Genomic DNA, 18,556 nt, shown 5'->3' with positions numbered 1-18,556 from the left:
GTGTTATGGAGAAAGAGGAGAGTAATAAGATTGACTCTGGATTGCAATAGCAAAGAATTAGTAGACACCATGAACTTATTGGTCTTTTCAGTTGTGACCAATTGATGTTGTATGGATGGATTGACACCCTCTATTAGTAGCAGTTTCTGTCACTAAAGAAATGCATGGACAAAGTTTTTTCCTGATGCCACATAAAGAAACACAACTTCAATGCAGTTGCCAAATTGTGAATTTGTACAAATCCTGGCATAGTAAAGGAAGCTCATCATGGCTTTGCAGGCTGAAGTTTTTTGACTAAAAATCTTTAAAAATCAAATCTTTCACAAAGCATCGAAAAATGAAACAGCTGATAAACCAAAGTAGTATGTGGATGATAATGTGCATTTCAACATTGAATGGTTAAGAAAACTAAATACTAATATCAGTTTGGGAATAAGGTGAATACAAGAAGAAAATGCAAAGATGGAGCGTGCTTTGACACTATTGGTGTTATGCTATGGTTAATTTAAGAATACTTAAAGCTGAAAGTTGGCATCAAGAAGAAAACATTTAATTTCCTGCCATTTCACCAGCTCATCTATGTACATATACAATAAATTGAGTAAGACCTAATTAGGTCCATTTATGGCTAACTTTCAGTCCCCAACTATTGTGGCCTGGCATACTTATTAGCAGCTAGTTTCTTTATTAAACAGCCACTGAGACTAATTTTCCTCTAATTGCACTCTGTTCCCAGGCATGAATTGGCGGCAAAGGGGACCAAGATTCATTACACCAAGTCATCATCCCTTTATCTTGAGTAATGATTTCCTCAGGGTCCCTGGTGAATCGGATAGGAAGTGGAACAGATACACTCATACGATGGAAGTAAAGTTATACCATATAAATGTGATGGAACAAGTACCCAGCAGAAAGGAACCTCTGACTTTGCACCCAAATCCTGACAGATCAGAGGATATTGGGAAGGCCTGTTAGAGATATCCTGATAAGTACTTTCTATTGCAGGATAAAAGAGGATTAGGACCAGACAGCTTCTGGTGTTCTTTTATATATAGTAGCTAGAACGCCATTTAAATAGTGGCTATAACTACTGCCATAAACTTCTAGCCTGCCTTAAAGAACTATATTGTACTAGAGAAGGGACTTGTGTTGCTCAATTATCTGGCATAAGTAAATGACCAAAATCTTGAAATATAAAGTCCTTGGTGTATCAGATCAATTGATTGAACTTGGTTTCACTCAGCCACATCTAGGATTTGGGATTGAGATGAGTCAAGAAAAATCTACTTCAAAAATGCTAAATAAATTAACTGGTATTTTTCAATATTGTAGCATATTAAATTATTTTTAAACTTTGAGTGTTATTCTGTGTGAATAATTAGCGTTGTGAAAATTTCCACTAGATAGTGTTTACAGTGTATAACTCAAAGGGAAAGGCACCTAACAGCGATACAATAAATGATTTGTTTTACTGCCTATGATCAATAAGAAGCTACTGCTTTTTCTTATCTGCCTGTTTCTTCAGTTCGTGTTTTGAGTGACTCTGTAAATCAGTCAAGTGTCAAACGAACAATTTGCCTAACTTTTGCAAGCATCATAAGGATCATTAATCATATGGGTTTTTGAGCCAACAGAAACAGGGAAGCTAGTTTGCAACTAATCACTGTCCAGGAACTGAGTGATAGCACTTTGAAAACTGCAACTGTTTTGACCAAGTCTTTTTAATGCAAAACAAGGTCTCAGGACTTACATGAAACCCCAAATAACTCATGGCTCATTCACTGCCCATTGATACTGGATGAAGACTGATCAAAGCAGCCATCTTCAAGAGAATCGCCTTGGTTTCATTTGCTTTCAGGATGATCAGACTAAATATAACATGCCTCATCTCGGTGTGTCTTCAGATGGAGAGCACATAAAATCGAGAGGATGCCGAGCTCATGGCTCTCCCACAATTTCCAAGATCACCTGCATAATATGGAGGGTAGGTGGGTGTAGGAGCCTTCATAAATAAATAAGAAGTTGTCAACTGAACTTGTTAAAAGCTCAACTGACCCCCACTATTATCCTGCCCATGCTGCAACACCTATGGCCTGAGTTGGCAGGGAAGTGTGGGCAGCCTGATTTAAAAGAAAACTTAAATGTGTGGGAAGGAGTGGAATATTACCTTTGAAGGATGACCTCTACTCATCAAAGAGAACACTCCCCAAGACAGAGTATAACTTCTTCATTCTTCTCTATGTGGAATTTCAAATCCATCCCTTCCTAACACTGTTGCAGCCACACCCCTACGCAGCAGTTCAAGGATGTGACCCACTGTCACAGTCTAATGGCCAACTAGGGATAGGCAATGCAGTAACTAAACGGTTGTCCCATGATACTCACATCCCATGAACAAATTAAAAACCCTCCCCACCCAGTGCCCTTTCCTTACTTGGGTCTGGGATCCTTCATCTTGAGATTAATTGCAGTACCAACAGTCCCCACGATGGAGCTTTGGCACAGCCAGGATGGTCAGACCTGCTGGCTAATCAGTTTGACTGGCAGATCCAGAAGGCAGGTCTCCTTTGCATTGTGGGGTGGAAGTTCCACAGTACACTAATTCAGCCTGCTGGTAGATTGTTACAGCTGTGGGTCAGGCTAGTTCAGAATCTGTCGGCTGGTGGCCATCTTTCCATCTTGGACCAAACGTTTATTGCATTTCTTCAGCACAATAAGAGCTTAAATATTCTTCTATGTTAACCAATCTTCCAGCCAATGTTGCAAGAGATGCTAACTACTGGCAACATGTAATTGGGTAGATTACTACCCTCCTTTTCTGATTGGGTCTACTTGTAGTAGACCTATAAAGGAAACCATCAGGCAGTCTAATGCGAAGAGGCTTGTCTTATACAGGATGTAGTTTATTACATGATAACCATCAGGTACAATTTACATTAGTAAGTTAAACATTGTCACTAAGTTGATTTGGAGACACAAGATAACAGGGCTGTCCTCTTGAAAAGCAAAGATAATCTGCCTTTTCTACCCATCTCCTTCTGAGATCACCAGATTGGGTGGAGCTTAATACGATTCTTAATATAGTCTTTAGCATTAGCCTTTTTATAACATCACCTTATATAACAGCCCGCTGCAAGAATGTTTGAGTCTCTCTCAACCCATCAGACATTCCCTTCCTCCTTTATGATTTTCCATCTCTGTCTTTTCACTCTTCAAATATAAATGAGGCTTTAAACATTAAAACTGCTCTGGCCTCTAACTGTGGACATTGAGTGTAAGGTGCAATATCTCCAACTACTGAATACTTGATGCCTGCTGATAATGGAAATCATCCCCAAGTGTCCTGGTTGCCGATTTCCTCAGTGTCCTGTGGATTAATCAGACTGATTTCATGTCCAAGAAGGCAAATATGAGGTTGCAGTGAGTAATGCACAGCAGGAAATGGCCTTTCAATGCTGAATTGCATGAGTTCACCCCATGGTATACAGGCATTAAAGGAAATTGAAAATGTTGCAAAGATGTTTGCTGTGAATCATTAAGCTGTGTTTTATGTCAATGCTGTGACTAAGAAACGGAATGACCACACTTGCTCGGAATATACAACTTTTCAGTTGGCTGATTAAAATCAGCAGACATTCAATGTGGCAGAGTTGACTAGTCAGTGTGTGGCTTTTCACAGAAAGAGCCTTCGGTGCTTAGCCATCACCTTACTAATTGCCCCGCTCCCTGAGCAGCAAGGAATGAGCTCAATAACAAAGCTGTCAGGTGGGTTAGGGGAGGAGGGATGGGTAATCTATTGGATGGTGGGGCAGCCTGAAGACTGTTACAGCAGTATGAAGTCCTCACTGCCATCTACATGTGCATAGGTAGCCACCTTGATGTAGGCAATACACATTCTGTTAATTATCATCCATCAATTAAGATATTCATAACCTTTCCTTATATTGGCAGATAAAGAACAAGGACATGAGTTACCTGGTCAGATAATATAATCTGTAATATCTTACAATAGGTGTTAGCAGCTGTGCAGGTAGTTTATGCAATTGGCAGAAATAAGGCATCAAAACTCAAATATGTGTAATAAGTCTGCTGGATTGCTAAATAACCACCTCACCATTAAAGCATGTTGCAAGACATTTAATATCATCACACATGGAACAGCAAAGACATAGACAGCACGGACCTCCTTCAGTGTTATTTATTCAGTTGATTTTTATCTACTGTTGCTTGATTTTCCTCCCACTTTCTGTATAAATAATTGCGTTGCAACATTCCTTTTTTGCTTTCTTTTCGTAAACTTTCTTGATTTATTGTTCATCTGCATAACATTTCTGGAATGTTAACAAACATAACTATGACCTCAAACAAGATCTATTAACATTTAGGGGTCATGAAGTATAGAAATGTGTTTCTAATTGACTAAATGGAGCAGAGAGGAATTATGGTTCAATCTGGCATTTCAGCATTAAATGGGCATTCACATATGGTTTTTTTTCTTCTAATACTTCTAGTAGAAATTTAACTTAGGGTTTCATAGGCAGTAAATACCATAAAGAAAAATTTGAAAATAGTACAAAGATTTATGCAATATTTTCAGAAATAGAATGTAATAATCCCTATGTTATTGTGTTACATACAACATACCTGATATATATCACAAGGTTCAGATCTAATGACAACTAGATAGTAAAATGTTTCAAGACATTGTTATTGGAGCTTAGGAAAGGGAATTAGTCATTTAGCCTCTAAAATCTAATTCTGACATCCACTGAGAGCATGGCTGACCTCTAACTTAAACCTATGTATCCCTTTTTGCCCAATATTCCTTGATAAAGTAACTTCCCAAACTTCTGCCTTGTATGACTGCTGATTTTAATGCCTCAGACTTTGTGCAAGCTGAGAGTAATAACTAATTGGTGCGAGAGTTACTTGTTGAGTTTGAATGGGATGGAAGTTAAGAAATTGAGCTTGCCCCATTTCCCCATTCTCAATGCATTCCCCATATCACTTTCCTTCACACTTCATTTCCCTTTCCTTTGTGCACCACCATCTCCTCCTTCTTCACCTTTGTGACACCAAACTTCCCCTACTTTGAACACATTTGATTTCTAGTTAAGCAGTTAACATGTGTTCCAAGCAGTGTAGTAGCCATTGCTGCTGCAATACTTCTGACCCCAAAATCCCATCTTATGACCCAAATGGAGGTCATCCCTCACAGTTGAGAAGACTTATCTTAATACTTCAGGCTAACAAAATCTATAAATCCCCGTTTTGAAATTGACAATGGACCTTGCACCAATCGCTGTTTCCAAAACAGAGTTCTAAATTTCACCACTCATTATTTGTGGAAGTATTTCACTCATGGAAGACCTGACACTCATGTTTCATAATTTCTCCTAGTCTTTAACTCTTAAACCAGTGGAAGATTGGTAGGTTATTACCTTGAGGACTGTTAAAAACTTTGATCTTGATTAGTCTGTGAATCATTTCACCTCTGGTGAATCTTTTATTGCTTTTGTGCCCTTTCCAGAGAATGTTGATTCTGCTAACTCAGTAATTGATCCATTTACTTATCTGGAGGATCCCATATATCCCAAAATTCTTTTTCAGAGGAACTCTTCCCTGCTATCTTACATAGTTGTCCCATCACATCATCTGTCACACTCAGTCCCATGAATGTCCATCATGGAATATGATTGTTTTGTTACAACAAGGATGTTCTTCCTTGAAGTTCCTGGATTTCTGAAACAGGTAAGTCTTTGTTGATTTGAATAGTATTCTCTTTTTTTATAGCATCCTAAATGTTCAGACAAGACATTATCTTTTAGTGATCATCACCTGAGTCTGATAATGATGATCAGACTTCCATGGAGATACATGCAGTCATAAAGACACACAGCACAGAAACCCTTAGCTCCAACTCATCTATGCCAACCAGATATCCTAAATTAATCCTGTCCCATTTGCTACCACTTGGCTCATATCCTGATAAAACCTTCCCAATCATGTATCCATGTTGTAATTGTACCAATGCCCACCACTTGCTCTGGCAATTCATTCCAAATACGCACCACCTTTTGCATGAAAATGTTACCCCTTAGGTCCCTTTTATATCTTTCCCCTCTACCCTAAACCTATGCTCTCTAGTTCTGGACTCTCCTAAACCAGGGAAAAGACCTTGTCTATCTACCCTATCCAAGTCTCTCATGATTTGATAAATCTCAATAAGGTCACTCTTCAGCCACTAATGCTCCAGGGAAAACAGCCTCAACATATTCAGCTTCTCCCTACAGCTCTAACTCTCCAACCTTGGCAACCTCCTTATAAATCTTTTCTAAACCATTTCAAGTTTCACAACATCCTTCCCATAGGAGGGACACCAGAATTGCACACAATATTCAAAAAGTGGCCTAACCAATGTTCTGTACAACTCCATCTTTATTATTTTGAAACAAACCTTCATTCTCAATGTGCTGACACATCTGTCTTAAAGTATATTAGCTCTTCAACTTGTTGACGAGGTCAGATATTTTCATTCACACTCTGCAGTTGTCAAATTGATGGATCAGACATTTCACATTCTCAGTCATGTCAGTGGAGGATCGCTGCTCTCTCAGCTCCACTTCTGTCACTGATACTGACAAGTCCACTTCAATAGACAATGATTGAAAGGCTATTTGGTGGTGATGGGAGTGGAAAATATTTCCAGCAGTTCAGTAAAATATATAACATCTTTCCTGTTGGCAGTATGAAGTAAATCTCTTACATAATCTCAAAATGTTCTTTCTCTTTTGGGGTTAGGGAGACTAGTAAACTCATCTACTGGTTGCTCCTTGACCAGTTGATGAAGAAAAATTTTTTTTGACGCAGTTGTTCTTGGTGAACAAGTTAAACTCTTGCTACCACAAGGATGGTATGGCCCAGGACATGTGAGCAGGTTCAAATGTGAGAAGTGTTGATTGTGAGCCACATACATATTTTCAACTCTTGTGCATCTTTTGTGTTGTACATGTAGCATTACTTTAATCTTGCAAAGTGATCCACTTAAACCATATAGTTTCATCTTTGTCAGCTGGAACTGCTGCTTCTTCATTCCTAGTATCTGATTGGACAGGTTAGTGACACTTGTTCCAGTACCAAGCTTGAAAATGAGATTAAAAATCACACAACACCTAGTTATCATCCAACAGGTTTAATTGGAAGCACACTAGCTTTCGGAGTACCACGCCTTCTTAAGGTGATAGTGGACAATGAGATGATATCTATTGGCCTACACAAGTTCTACGAAAGTCCATTTGAGTGGCTCATTAACTTCCGTTTAAATTCCTGAATGAATCATCTAAAATGGACACCTTTTCTAAAGGAAACTATTCCACTATACTAATCTTTCTGTGTGTAACTTTATCCCATTTTACAGCTCTAAAACAATGTCCTACATCATCACACCTTCTGGAAGTGACCTATAATTTTACAGAAGTACTATTTTGTCATGGCTGGGTCCCAAAGCTCCCTGTATGCTTCAGTGTTCTGTGCACAGTGATCAGCGACCTTGGAAGTAACTAAAAAAGCAAACAAAATTGGAGGGAATGCTACTGGATATTGTTTATGCCTGTGAGACTTTGTTTATACCATAGAGCTGATACTGAATCTAAGCACCTATATTTTAACTTACACTCTGTATTGTCTTATCATATGTCTCCTTGGAGTGTCAATGCCTTATAAAGTAATTAGATTCTGTTTCTCTCCTCAGAAGGTAATTCTTTTACTCTCAGAATATGTCTGAGAACCTATGTGGCTTCTGCTTTCAGAGCAATTATTTGTCCAATTTTAAATATTTTCTAACTGCATGAAATCTAATGAAAACTCATCAGTAATTCCAAAAGTCTTCCTGTTGAATTCTGTTTTCAAAGCTCCATAGTTAAGTTTTCTACGAATCTGTAAAGGTCATTACTGAAATTATATACAGATTGACTTGGAAGCTGACCTTTACATTTAGGTCTTGCATGTTTGAAAATTCTATTTGTTCGATTCTGTTCTCAAATTGAAAAAAAGTACCAAAGGCTTTTAAAACTTCCATCAAGAATATTTGTTCCTTTTTTGGTATTTTGGTAATTTATAATATTATCCATTGTAAGATCTACTGAAAAGAATAATGGATCAATGTGTCCAATTCCAGATTTTGAGTTACATTTTCAAGTAATTTGGATCCTAAAAGTTGTTTTCTTCATGCTGATGTGGAAGTGCCGATGTTGGACTGGGTGGGCAAACTTAAAAATCACACAACACCAGGTTACAGTCCAACAGGTTTACTTGGAAGTACTAGCTTTTGGAGTGCTGCTCCTTCATCAGGTAGCTGTGGAGCAGGATCATAACGCACAGAATTTCTAGCAGAAGGTTAATGCCATGCAACTGAAATGATATATTAATCAAACCTAGATTGCTGTTAAGTCTTTCATCTTTTAGAATGGGTTGCAGGTTTTGATTTTTTAATATGTAAATCCCAGAGCTTCTTTCAAGTTAACTTCAGGTTTTATAGCAAAAGGTGCCATCACAGCTCAGGCAATGCATTAAATGTGTGAGGTTAGAGTCTGTTTATATCTCAATCTTGAATCAGACTTGTTCTATTTCCAAAGTAGGAATTTCTAAAATGTTGCATGGATTCACTTTTGCCATCTTTTGCTTTAAATTCTGTGTCTTATGATCCTGCTCCACAGCTATCTGGATCATAAGACACAGAATGATCCAAATAGACATGTTGGACAATAACCTGGTGTTGAGTGATTTTTCACTTTCTCCATGGTGTCCAACCCTGTGTTCTCATTTATCTATTGTCAATCTATTATTTTCTTTCAGTTCCTTCTTAATGTGTTTATTTATTTTTATACCTTTAAAGTTTTTTAAAAATGTTGCCTCTCAAAGTTGTTTGTAGTCAATTATCGTCAAGCTTGTATTCTTAAATTATATCAATGCTGTTTAAATTTTGTCGTTTTTGAAGTCCAACTTTTGCAATATAACAAAGTAACAATATTTTCTGTCTGCAATTTTTTTGATTTCTGTATTATGGCAATACCATAAGCAAACCTTCAATGATACTTTAAATTCAGTTACCTGGCAAAATTGTGTTGTGTTACTTCTTACAAGCTTCTTTAATTTGAATTAACTGACAATACTGTATAATTTTTACTACTCACTGAGGATCTCCTGCTTTTTGTAAAGATTAAATAGTGCATTTCCATATCCTGGAGAAGTTTTCCACTTTCTGCAGCCATGATGGAGGTTTCCCTCTGCTGCCTTTTGTAGCCCAAGCAAAATGAAAATCCCTTTGCACAATTTTAAGTAAACTTCTGTTGCTGCTGTATTAATAAATATTCCCCAACTCCAATTCTTGTTTATGTTACATGTTCTGAGCTTTTTGAAGTCTTAAACTTTGTCTAATTTTGTTCTTCTATTATTCTCTTTCAACAATCTTTCAAATTTGCCTTTATATCCCTTAATTTTTTTTTCCCAATATTATGGCCTCCCTCGCTCTTTCTACTATAACTATGCCTTATAGTACCATAATGGCACCCACACTTGTTTTGAAGGGATAATATTCCCTTTGCACTTCACTCCTCACCAGCATGGCCTTTTACACTTTATTGCAAAGTTTATCCCCCTTACTGTAAAAGAGCTCATACTCCAGTCCTGGTGCTCCCAATTGCTCCCACAGAGGCATATTTTCTAAGATTTCTACTTCTTTCCAGTATCACTAGCTCTTACTCTGTTTCTAGCTCACATTGCATTTCCTTTATCTCAAAAGTAAAGGCTTTCATACCAGAGTGCTGCATTCACCCTGTTGTTGCTCTCACAAATCTTGCGAACTGACCATGTCTTTTTAAAGCGGCAATGTTCTTAATGTAGTAAATTAATTTTACCAATGATTGTTTATTTTCCTTTGCATTAAATAGATTAACTCCACTGTTGTTTGAGATATTTCAGCAATGGCACCCACTACTGACCACCATGTTGGATTGGGTGCTGAGTACCAACCATTGATGACTTGTGGTTTCTTTTCTTTCTGTGCTGAAATGAGGAGCCTGTCTAATTATCAGTGTTACAGGATAAACCACAAGACAGTCTTAACAAGAGGAACCACTTGCCTTGCAACAAGGTGTAGTTTATTGCAGATACCATAAGTATAAATAATATTAACTAGTTAGACACAATCACAACAATTAGGAGCTAGAGACATAACATCTATTTCCATTGAGACTATGTAGTTGAGACTACCTCATTCTGCATCATAAAACTGGGCAAAATCATGACATTGAGTAGAGCTAATGCAACTTATTAGCTGTTTTACAGCCATTACCTTTACAACAGTATATATGTCACACAGGTATCAATGGTATTGTCTGTAACCATACCTGAGGAAGAATTTGGTCTGGGAAGAAAATAAGTCTTAAAGTTTAGAGTCCATTCCCACATAGCCAGCTCCAAAGGTTTTTGTAAAGAACAAGCATTCCTCTCAACCGCAGGTCAGTGGAATTCTGACCTGTCTTGTTATTATTTCTGCATTATTCATGATTGTACAATAAGATTCAAACCAAACTTTTATAGGGATATTGGATTAAGTCATGGTTACTACAGAGTTCTGAAGAGTCATCATTCTGGACTCGAAACATTAACTCTGTTTCTTTCTTCAGGATGCTTCCAGACCCATTGAGCTTCAACAGCACTTCCTCTGCTTCTTTCAACTTATTATTTATGTGAGGAAGAAATGACAATATAATCCATGAAAGAGCTGGCAGCAGTTTGCTTTTATTTAAAAGGTTGCTGCATCCAGATACAAGGGAGTGCAACAAAGATCGTTTTAAAGGATAGCAGAGCTGATATATGAAGAGATATTGAATCAGTCAGGACAATATATTTTGGAAGGAAAGGAACTCAGTTAGCTCAGTCAGTTGACAGCTGCAATGCAGACTGATACCAATAGCATGGGTTCAATTCCCAAAACAGCTGAGATCACCAAGGAAGACTATCCCCTTCTCTTGCCTGAGACATGATATCCCTCAGGTTAAACTTCCAACTGCTATCTTTCTCACTCTAATGGGAGAGCAGCCTGGACTGGGAAGATTATAGTGACTTTTCCTTTACCTTTGCTAACTGGAGTTTAAAAGAATGAGGAACATCTTATAGAAACATATACAATTCTAACAGGACTATACAGGAGAAATGCAGGAAGGATGTTCCCAATGACCAGAGGTCTCAGTTTAAGGATTTAGGTAAACCATGTAAGACTGACATTTCACTCAGAGTTGTGAGCTGTAGAATTATCTGCCACAGAAAGTGGTTGAATTCAAAACACTAAATGTTTTCAAAAAAGATTTAAATATAGATCTTCGGGCTAAAATGAACAAAGGTAATGGGGAGAAAGAAGGAATAGGTTATTGGGTTGAATGATCAGCTATGGTCGTATTGAATGGCATAGCTGGCTTGAAATGCTATTTGGCCTACTCCTGATGTGTCTATGTTTAACACAAGATAAATATCCATGGAATAGTTTGTAAAGAATACTTTGTCATCATGTCTACCTGACTGGGGCAATTCATTAGTTTCACTGCAAATCAAGTAGAACATGCTATAAAGTTTGGATTTGTGCCATCCATAGTTTAGTTAAATTCAAACAAAATCATTTGACTATTGTCTTTAGTTCTTAATACCTCTATAAAACCACATTTGTCTTTAAATTCTGCATCAGCAGAATTTACAACTGCAAATTGTAAAGTGAAATGCAGCTTCATATGTGGTGCACTATCCAAATGTCGCCCATGTTATTTTTTTACATCCTGTTTGTGTTACTTTTTGTTTCAAGTGCACAATGTGATGAAATTAAAACAGTCAACAAACCTGGTTTACAGTGAAGTACAACAGGATACTTCTTTGAGCTATTGTGCACTGAGTCAGCCGCTGTTACTAGCTGTACAAAATAAATGTCATACAATAGCTTTGATTCTGGATTTATTCATTTGCAGCTCTGCAAAATGGCAAGCCAAGTAACTGCCAGTTGGTGCATGGTAACACACTGAACACTACCTTTACAGCAATTTCACAAAACATGTTATGTTCAGAATCTGACAGACCTGTGAAATGAAGAGCGAAGAAGGAATTGCTCAAATGAGAATCTGGGCATTGCTGGCACCTTCAGCATGTATTGCTCATCACTAATTGCATTCGGAATGCTGTGGCTTAAGGAGCTGTAATGGATGTGTATAAGACAGGAAAAGTTCACTTCAGGTAACGAATGCAGCAGGTGAAATCTGAGAGCTTTGAATTATATAAAAGTGGAAATGTTGATCATAAATTCCTTAAATCATACATAAGCGGATAAAAATGAAGGGTGTGACTTTAGTAGAGAGCACTGTAGTCAGATAGATGTCCAGCGTATAAAAGGAAGATTTATTTATGTGGGGAAGAAATGACAAAATAATCCATGAAAGAACTGGCGGACATTAACTCAGCAAGTTAGAGGCAAAATATTTTACAGTGTACAAGTTTTTCCATGTACTATTATAGTACTTCCTAGCTTAAATTTAACTGCATACACAAGTCAGGACAAAACACCTAAAAGAACTCTTCTAGCTGACTAATTACAATATAATTTTCAGCATGTTAAATGACTTCCATGTACCTCCAATAAAAAACAAAGAAACCCACTGGCCTAAGCAAAAACAACAGCAAGGAATATGCCACTGAATTTCTGTTTAGTCTCTGTTTTGGTCATGCACTTTCTCTCTCTGTCTCTGTCACTCTTTCTCTCTCTTTCTCTGTCATTTTCCCTCAATTCTCACAAATTGTCTAAAATATGTCCAGTTTCAGCACCTCACAAGTAGAATTTTTATAAACTCCAGATTATAGATGATAAATCAATTATTTGATCAAGCTTCATCTTATATGCTAACAATCAGCACTGCACGTTGCATTTCCAGAGCCCTATTGGACCAATAAGTTTGCACTTCATTGAGATGAATCTACTACAGTTAAATGCATGCTGTCAGAGAAAGTGCAAGTACTGCTATGTGAAACACAGATGAGTAAGGTTGGCCTTTCTGGAAATAAGGGTTACCCTTTGCAGCAATGATGGCTTACATGTAATTTGTGACAAAAGAAAGGAATTGAAAATTGCTGAGGGAAGAGGATATCTTTACACAAGTAACACTATCCTTACAGCAGATGACATGGATGTTCAATATGAGTCATGTCAAGATAGCAAATACTGTGGTATGGATATCACCATTAAAAAAATACAGGTACAAGCAATCTCATACCTGCTGAGAATCTTCAGAATTCTGCTTTCAAGTTTAATTTCTCTTACATCCTGTGCTACTTCAACCAGGCATGGCACAATCAGATTCTGAATACTAACTCCCATCACTAATATGAAGTGCACAAGAACAGTTACGGGTGCTAAATATTAATTTAGATGCACTGCAGCTCAATGAGTTGTTAGGGAAGTTTGCATTATAAAAGCTTATGATCAACCAGGCATTTTTGCTTCTTTCACCAATGCCACAGCTTGTCTTTGGCTGAGCTGGAGTTAAGTTAATCACAATGCATTAGATAAATGGGATGTGGTATTCTGCAGCACACATCTGGTCTAAAAGCAGGAATATTTGATTCTTGTACTGCTGGATGAAATGCTATCTTCAAGACGTGACTGCCTTAAGCTGTCGCCCTTTTTGAATAAGCCATATTATACATCCAAAGTATGTTTAATGTTTTTCTCAAAATAGTTATTGCAGCTTTAGCTTGGTTACAAGCACATGTTAATCGATGCTTTCTTTAATAGTTTTATTCATCAGGGCCACCGGGAAAGGAAGCAGATCATGTTCATCATTTAGACCCAAATTGCCTACATGAGCTACAATGTGATGTGGACAGCAATGTTGCGAGAAGATTTTAAATTTTCATTTTCAAGCTTACACTATTTTTGAGTGCATAAATGAAGAGTTTTGAGAAGATCTGTAGCTCAGGTTGAGGTATCAAATGGAGTTTTGTTTTAAAAGGTAATTTCTCCTAATCCCAGGAATGGGGTGTACAAAGTTAAAAATCACACAACACCAGGTTATAGTCCAACAGGTTTAATTGGAAGCACACTAGCTTTCACCTGATGAAGGAGCATCGCTCCGAAAGCTAGAGTGCTTCCAATTAAACCTTTGGACTATAACCTGGTGTTGTGTGATTTTAAACTTATAACAGGATAAGATTCCTGCTGTCCTTGAAGAGCCACCATCCCACATGTGAAAGATAGAACAAAGCCCAGCTACAGAGTTTCAAACACGAATAACCTCACCTCATTTCCCACTGGTCTACTAGGCAATGATGTTATAAGATCACATTCCCATCCATTATTCTGGAGGATCTAAAGACTGAATGTGGTAAGAAGGGTCAGGTAGATTGGCTAACTGACCCCTAAATAGCAGAGGAAATATCCTGTGTCACAAGTTGACGACATTTTGTTCATTTAACACTTGGAGAAAAAAAACAAAGCTTCACCATGTAAACACTTTTGTTAACGTGCAAGATGTGACAAGAGTGTTGACAACGTGACAGAAGGAAGTGAATGTTTAAGTGGTAGATGGAGTGCCAATCAAGCTGCTGTTTTGTTTTGGATGGTGTTGAGTTTATTGAACGCTGTTGTAATTGTGCTTAACCAGACAAATGGGGAGTCTTCTACTACATACCTGATTGTGCCTTGTAGGAGCTGGACAGGCTTTTGAGAGCCAGGTAGTGTGTTACACAGTATGCAATTCCCAAGCTCCAGCCTACTGTTATAGTCACAGCACTTAAAAGGCTGGTCCAGTATACATTTGGTTAATGATAATACCGTGGGATTTTGATGGAAGTTCAGCAATGGTTAGAAGTATTGAGAGTCATGTGGAGATAGTTTGATTTTCTTGTGGTAATACTTACCATTGTATGATGTTGTGTGGTGCAAATTTTGACTGCCATTTATAATCCCAAGCCTGAATATTGATCAGGTCTTGCTACAGGCTGACATATAGTGCTTCAATATCCAAGGAATTGCAAAGTGCTGAACTTTATGAAATCATCTAGCCAGTGGAGAGTTCTCTCTTATTTCCATTGGCATCCAATTCTGCATGGTCACCTTGATGCTGCACTTAGTCAAATGTTGCCTTGACATTAAGGAATATCATATACATTTGCAAATTTGAGAAAGCTGTTAGTTTGATATAGTTAGCATACTTTAGTGTAAAGCTGTGTCTTAATTCTATATGTAAATAAAAATTTGATAAAGAATTGTGTGAAAGCAATGTGAATGTAATATTTCAGATTGGTTAGCGAGTTTTGAGAAGATTTGTGGCTCAGGTTCATCCGGAGGGTCACTGAAGATATTACCTAGTATGGTGACGAAACATCTGAAAATGAACCTTCCAGCTCAGCGAGCAAACCTACATCCATTTCAAATTGGATTCTGGGTGAATAGTATATTTTTATTTATTTTTGGTCACTATGTAAGTGACATTGTATTCATTCAATACAGAGAAAAGAAGTAAACTTGAGTGATTTCGTCATTCATTCATTTTGCCTGAGTTGCTTTGTGCTATAACAGTGTAGAGCCATACCCATGATTGTCCATTACTCATTGCCATCAAAATCATTGATTTCAAAACCTTTGTACTATTTTTCCAATTTCTCCGTGGCCTCACAAAATCTAATTCTTCAACTTGTCTTCAGCCCTTTGCCTCAACTCTTTTCATTCTCTCCTGTCTCTAACCTGTTATGGGTTTCCATTCGAGGAAATATCTTTTGCTATTGTAATCCAGCACTCTCGAACTCACTCCCTTAAAGTTCTTCAATTTACCAAATTTTGCCTCACCTTCACAACTCCATCAAAACCTACCTCTTCTAATTTCTGCTGTGAATGTTCTCAACTCAACATTTTCCTCACCCGCCCATTATCCATGCCTTTCTAGAGTATATTTCAGATATTTTTACATGTACAAAGTGAAGCTTAATAGTGCTGGTGTTGAACTAATAGTTAAAGGGCATGCTGTAGTATTGATTTAATACTCAAATAAAGTCCAAAGTTTGTAGACTCAGTAACCAATGTCCAAATGCAAACAATGCAATACTGAGTGTAAATATCAAAAAATACCAAGAAACTAAATATTTAGAAACGGAAAAACAAAAATCATTGAATCAGAAACCAGTATGCCTGGTGGGTTTTAACCTATGCCATCTAAATCTGTACTGTTAGAAAGCACATCAAAAAGTAATAAGAAGCAAAGGTCTTTGCAATTTCTTCTCATAATGTTTATTTAGAATTGAAACAGAGCAAATAATATCATCCATTGAAAGCAAAGGCATCCCTTTTGAAAGCCATTCAGCATTCTGGCTTTAATACAAATCAAAGTTGTTTAGTTTCAAGCAACTGTACGTTAATTAAGTCTTTCAAAAACAAAAGAAACAGCAACTAACTGATCCCTATGTGGCTGACATGCCTTCAAGTCCCTTGGTCTCATAGGATGGTGCAGGGACAGCATGCAGGGTCAGGACAGCTCACAGAGCGCTGCAAACCATCTCAATGGCTCACACCCAAGTGCCACAGCCTCGCGCGCCAGGTCAAGGACTTGGACTCGCTCCAGTTTCATGACTGCAGAGGCCCTAGGGCCACTACTAAAAGGCTGACCATCACATTCTCAGTGATAAACAGCCACTTGCAGAACAGCCAAGCGATATTAATCTTTTCTTCAACGTTTTCATTTTTTTCCTCATAAAGCTTATCCTCCGCCCTTTCATTAACCCAGTCTGCTGCTTTGTACATGTGTATGTATATACGGATATACATTGGTCTGGAAACTGTTAATTTAACATCCCACATCTGTTTCCAATATGGGTCGAGTTACATCTTTTGGAAACAAGGCTGCATTTTACTAAGTCAATTGCACTGAAAAAGTTTGAAACTGAACTGAAAAGAAGATTTTAAGACAATTATGCACACAATAGCACTCTTAAATTATTCCCATATGGCACATTGTCAAGGCTACAATAAAAGGCTTTGTTAATCTTTTCAAAACTCACTAAAAGTTTCAGTAAATTTTAGACAAAAAAACAAATCTATGAGGGAAACATATTTCCTAATGTAACAAGCATTCTTTGAATAAAATAAATTTCATGCAGGTCCCTCAGTCTCACCCACACTGGGACAAAGTAATGATTCGACTCCAAAAAAATCAAGACACAGAAACAATCCAAGTATTTTTATACGAAGTTTTACACATCATTACGAATCATTTGGCTTAAAGGGGCTAAAACAAAACACCACTTACCGAGAAGCAGCACAAAACTGAGAGAGGACAAAATCATGGTAGCTTTAAAAATTCGACATTTAATCCACAACTTGATGGGAAATCTTCGTGCTTCGTTCTCCGCCTCCTGAATTAGTGGGACTGGAATGCTGGGACAGACCTGAACACATTAAACCATCAGAAGGAATGCCTCCAAGGGATATTTACATCTCTCCAAATCACTGCAGAGGCTCTCCTTGTCGACCCTGTTAAGTTTACTCCAACTGCCCAGATGCAAAGTGGAGAGCACTGGGGTCGCCTTTCCTGGAGAGTTGGTGGGACAGGTCCGTTACGTTGAGGGCTGATTGACTCGTTTCAGGGGAGTGAATGGAGAGGGCAGTGATCGCCAGAGCTGAAATTACACACATTTTCCTATCTGCAAGTTGCAGAGAGCAAGTCTAACCACAAGTCTGCAAAAAAAAGTATAGGGTGTTTTTCTTTCCTCTCTGTCTAAACTAACATCACAAGTGAATGATTGCTGGCTATGAATGGCTGTCTCTAAGAGTGGTCTAAACAAACATTTCATATTCGTAGCAGGCCGAGTTAGAAAACGAAAAAATATATAACTATCCAAGTTAAACTTCCATTTTAAAATAAATCTCATCGATTTCCACAAGCAAAATTTTAATTACAAAAGCTTTGAATTTTTTTATCATCATGCGTTTGATTCATTCTGTTCAATATCTGCAAATAATTATCTTCCCAATGTTTTTTCTTCAGATATATCACAAGAACATCAGCCCCGCCGATATTTCCTCTACTTAGCTGTTTTTATCGTAATTATTGTCAATTAAAATAGAAACGGTTGAAAAAAAATCTATAAACAAACCTGATCACCTGAAATCGTACTGTCTTGATGGAGAATGGTCTTAAAATATGAATGCCTGATCTCTCAGTAATGGCTGAAACCGAAATCTGTTGTATTTGAGAGGAGAGTGCTGGCTTCCTGAAGAGAAACTCGTGCCCTGTACAAGTAGGGAATGGGGCTACTTGGACAGCACTATGGAAGAGTTGGCAGAGTTACGAATGGGTTGATTCCCTCCCCACAACCCCCCTTCTGCGTTAACAAATAAGTGCAGAGTGTAACAGAGGTAACGTTTCAAATCTAGTATGACTCGTCCTCATAATACTGAAGAATTCTGTAGAGTCATACTGGACTTGAAACATAAGTTCTATTCTTTTCTCCACAGATGTTGCCAGACCTG

General features: G+C 37.7%; 1 protein-coding gene across 2 annotated transcripts in view; it reads right to left on the bottom strand.

The window, feature by feature from the left end:
* The window catches only part of LOC132829584 (CXADR-like membrane protein), a 128,461-nt gene extending 110,203 nt beyond the window's left edge, over positions 1–18,258 (bottom strand). Inside the window, exon 1 of one of the 2 annotated variants that reach the window (XM_060846848.1) lies at positions 18,189–18,258. Coding sequence is in view for 1 of the 2 variants with exons in the window: in XM_060846847.1 (XP_060702830.1) it covers positions 17,334–17,370 (37 nt within the window). In the remaining variant the exon portion in view is untranslated. Of the gene's footprint in view, positions 1–17,333; positions 17,634–18,188 lie in introns of those variants that run through there. The other variant, XM_060846847.1, reaches the window with a different exon arrangement.
* Positions 18,259–18,556: the final 298 nt, after the last annotated feature.

Source organism: Hemiscyllium ocellatum, chromosome 29, assembly GCF_020745735.1.
Source record: "Hemiscyllium ocellatum isolate sHemOce1 chromosome 29, sHemOce1.pat.X.cur, whole genome shotgun sequence".
Taxonomy (NCBI): Eukaryota; Metazoa; Chordata; class Chondrichthyes; order Orectolobiformes; family Hemiscylliidae; genus Hemiscyllium; species Hemiscyllium ocellatum.
This window is presented reverse-complemented; position numbering and strand designations above follow the sequence as displayed.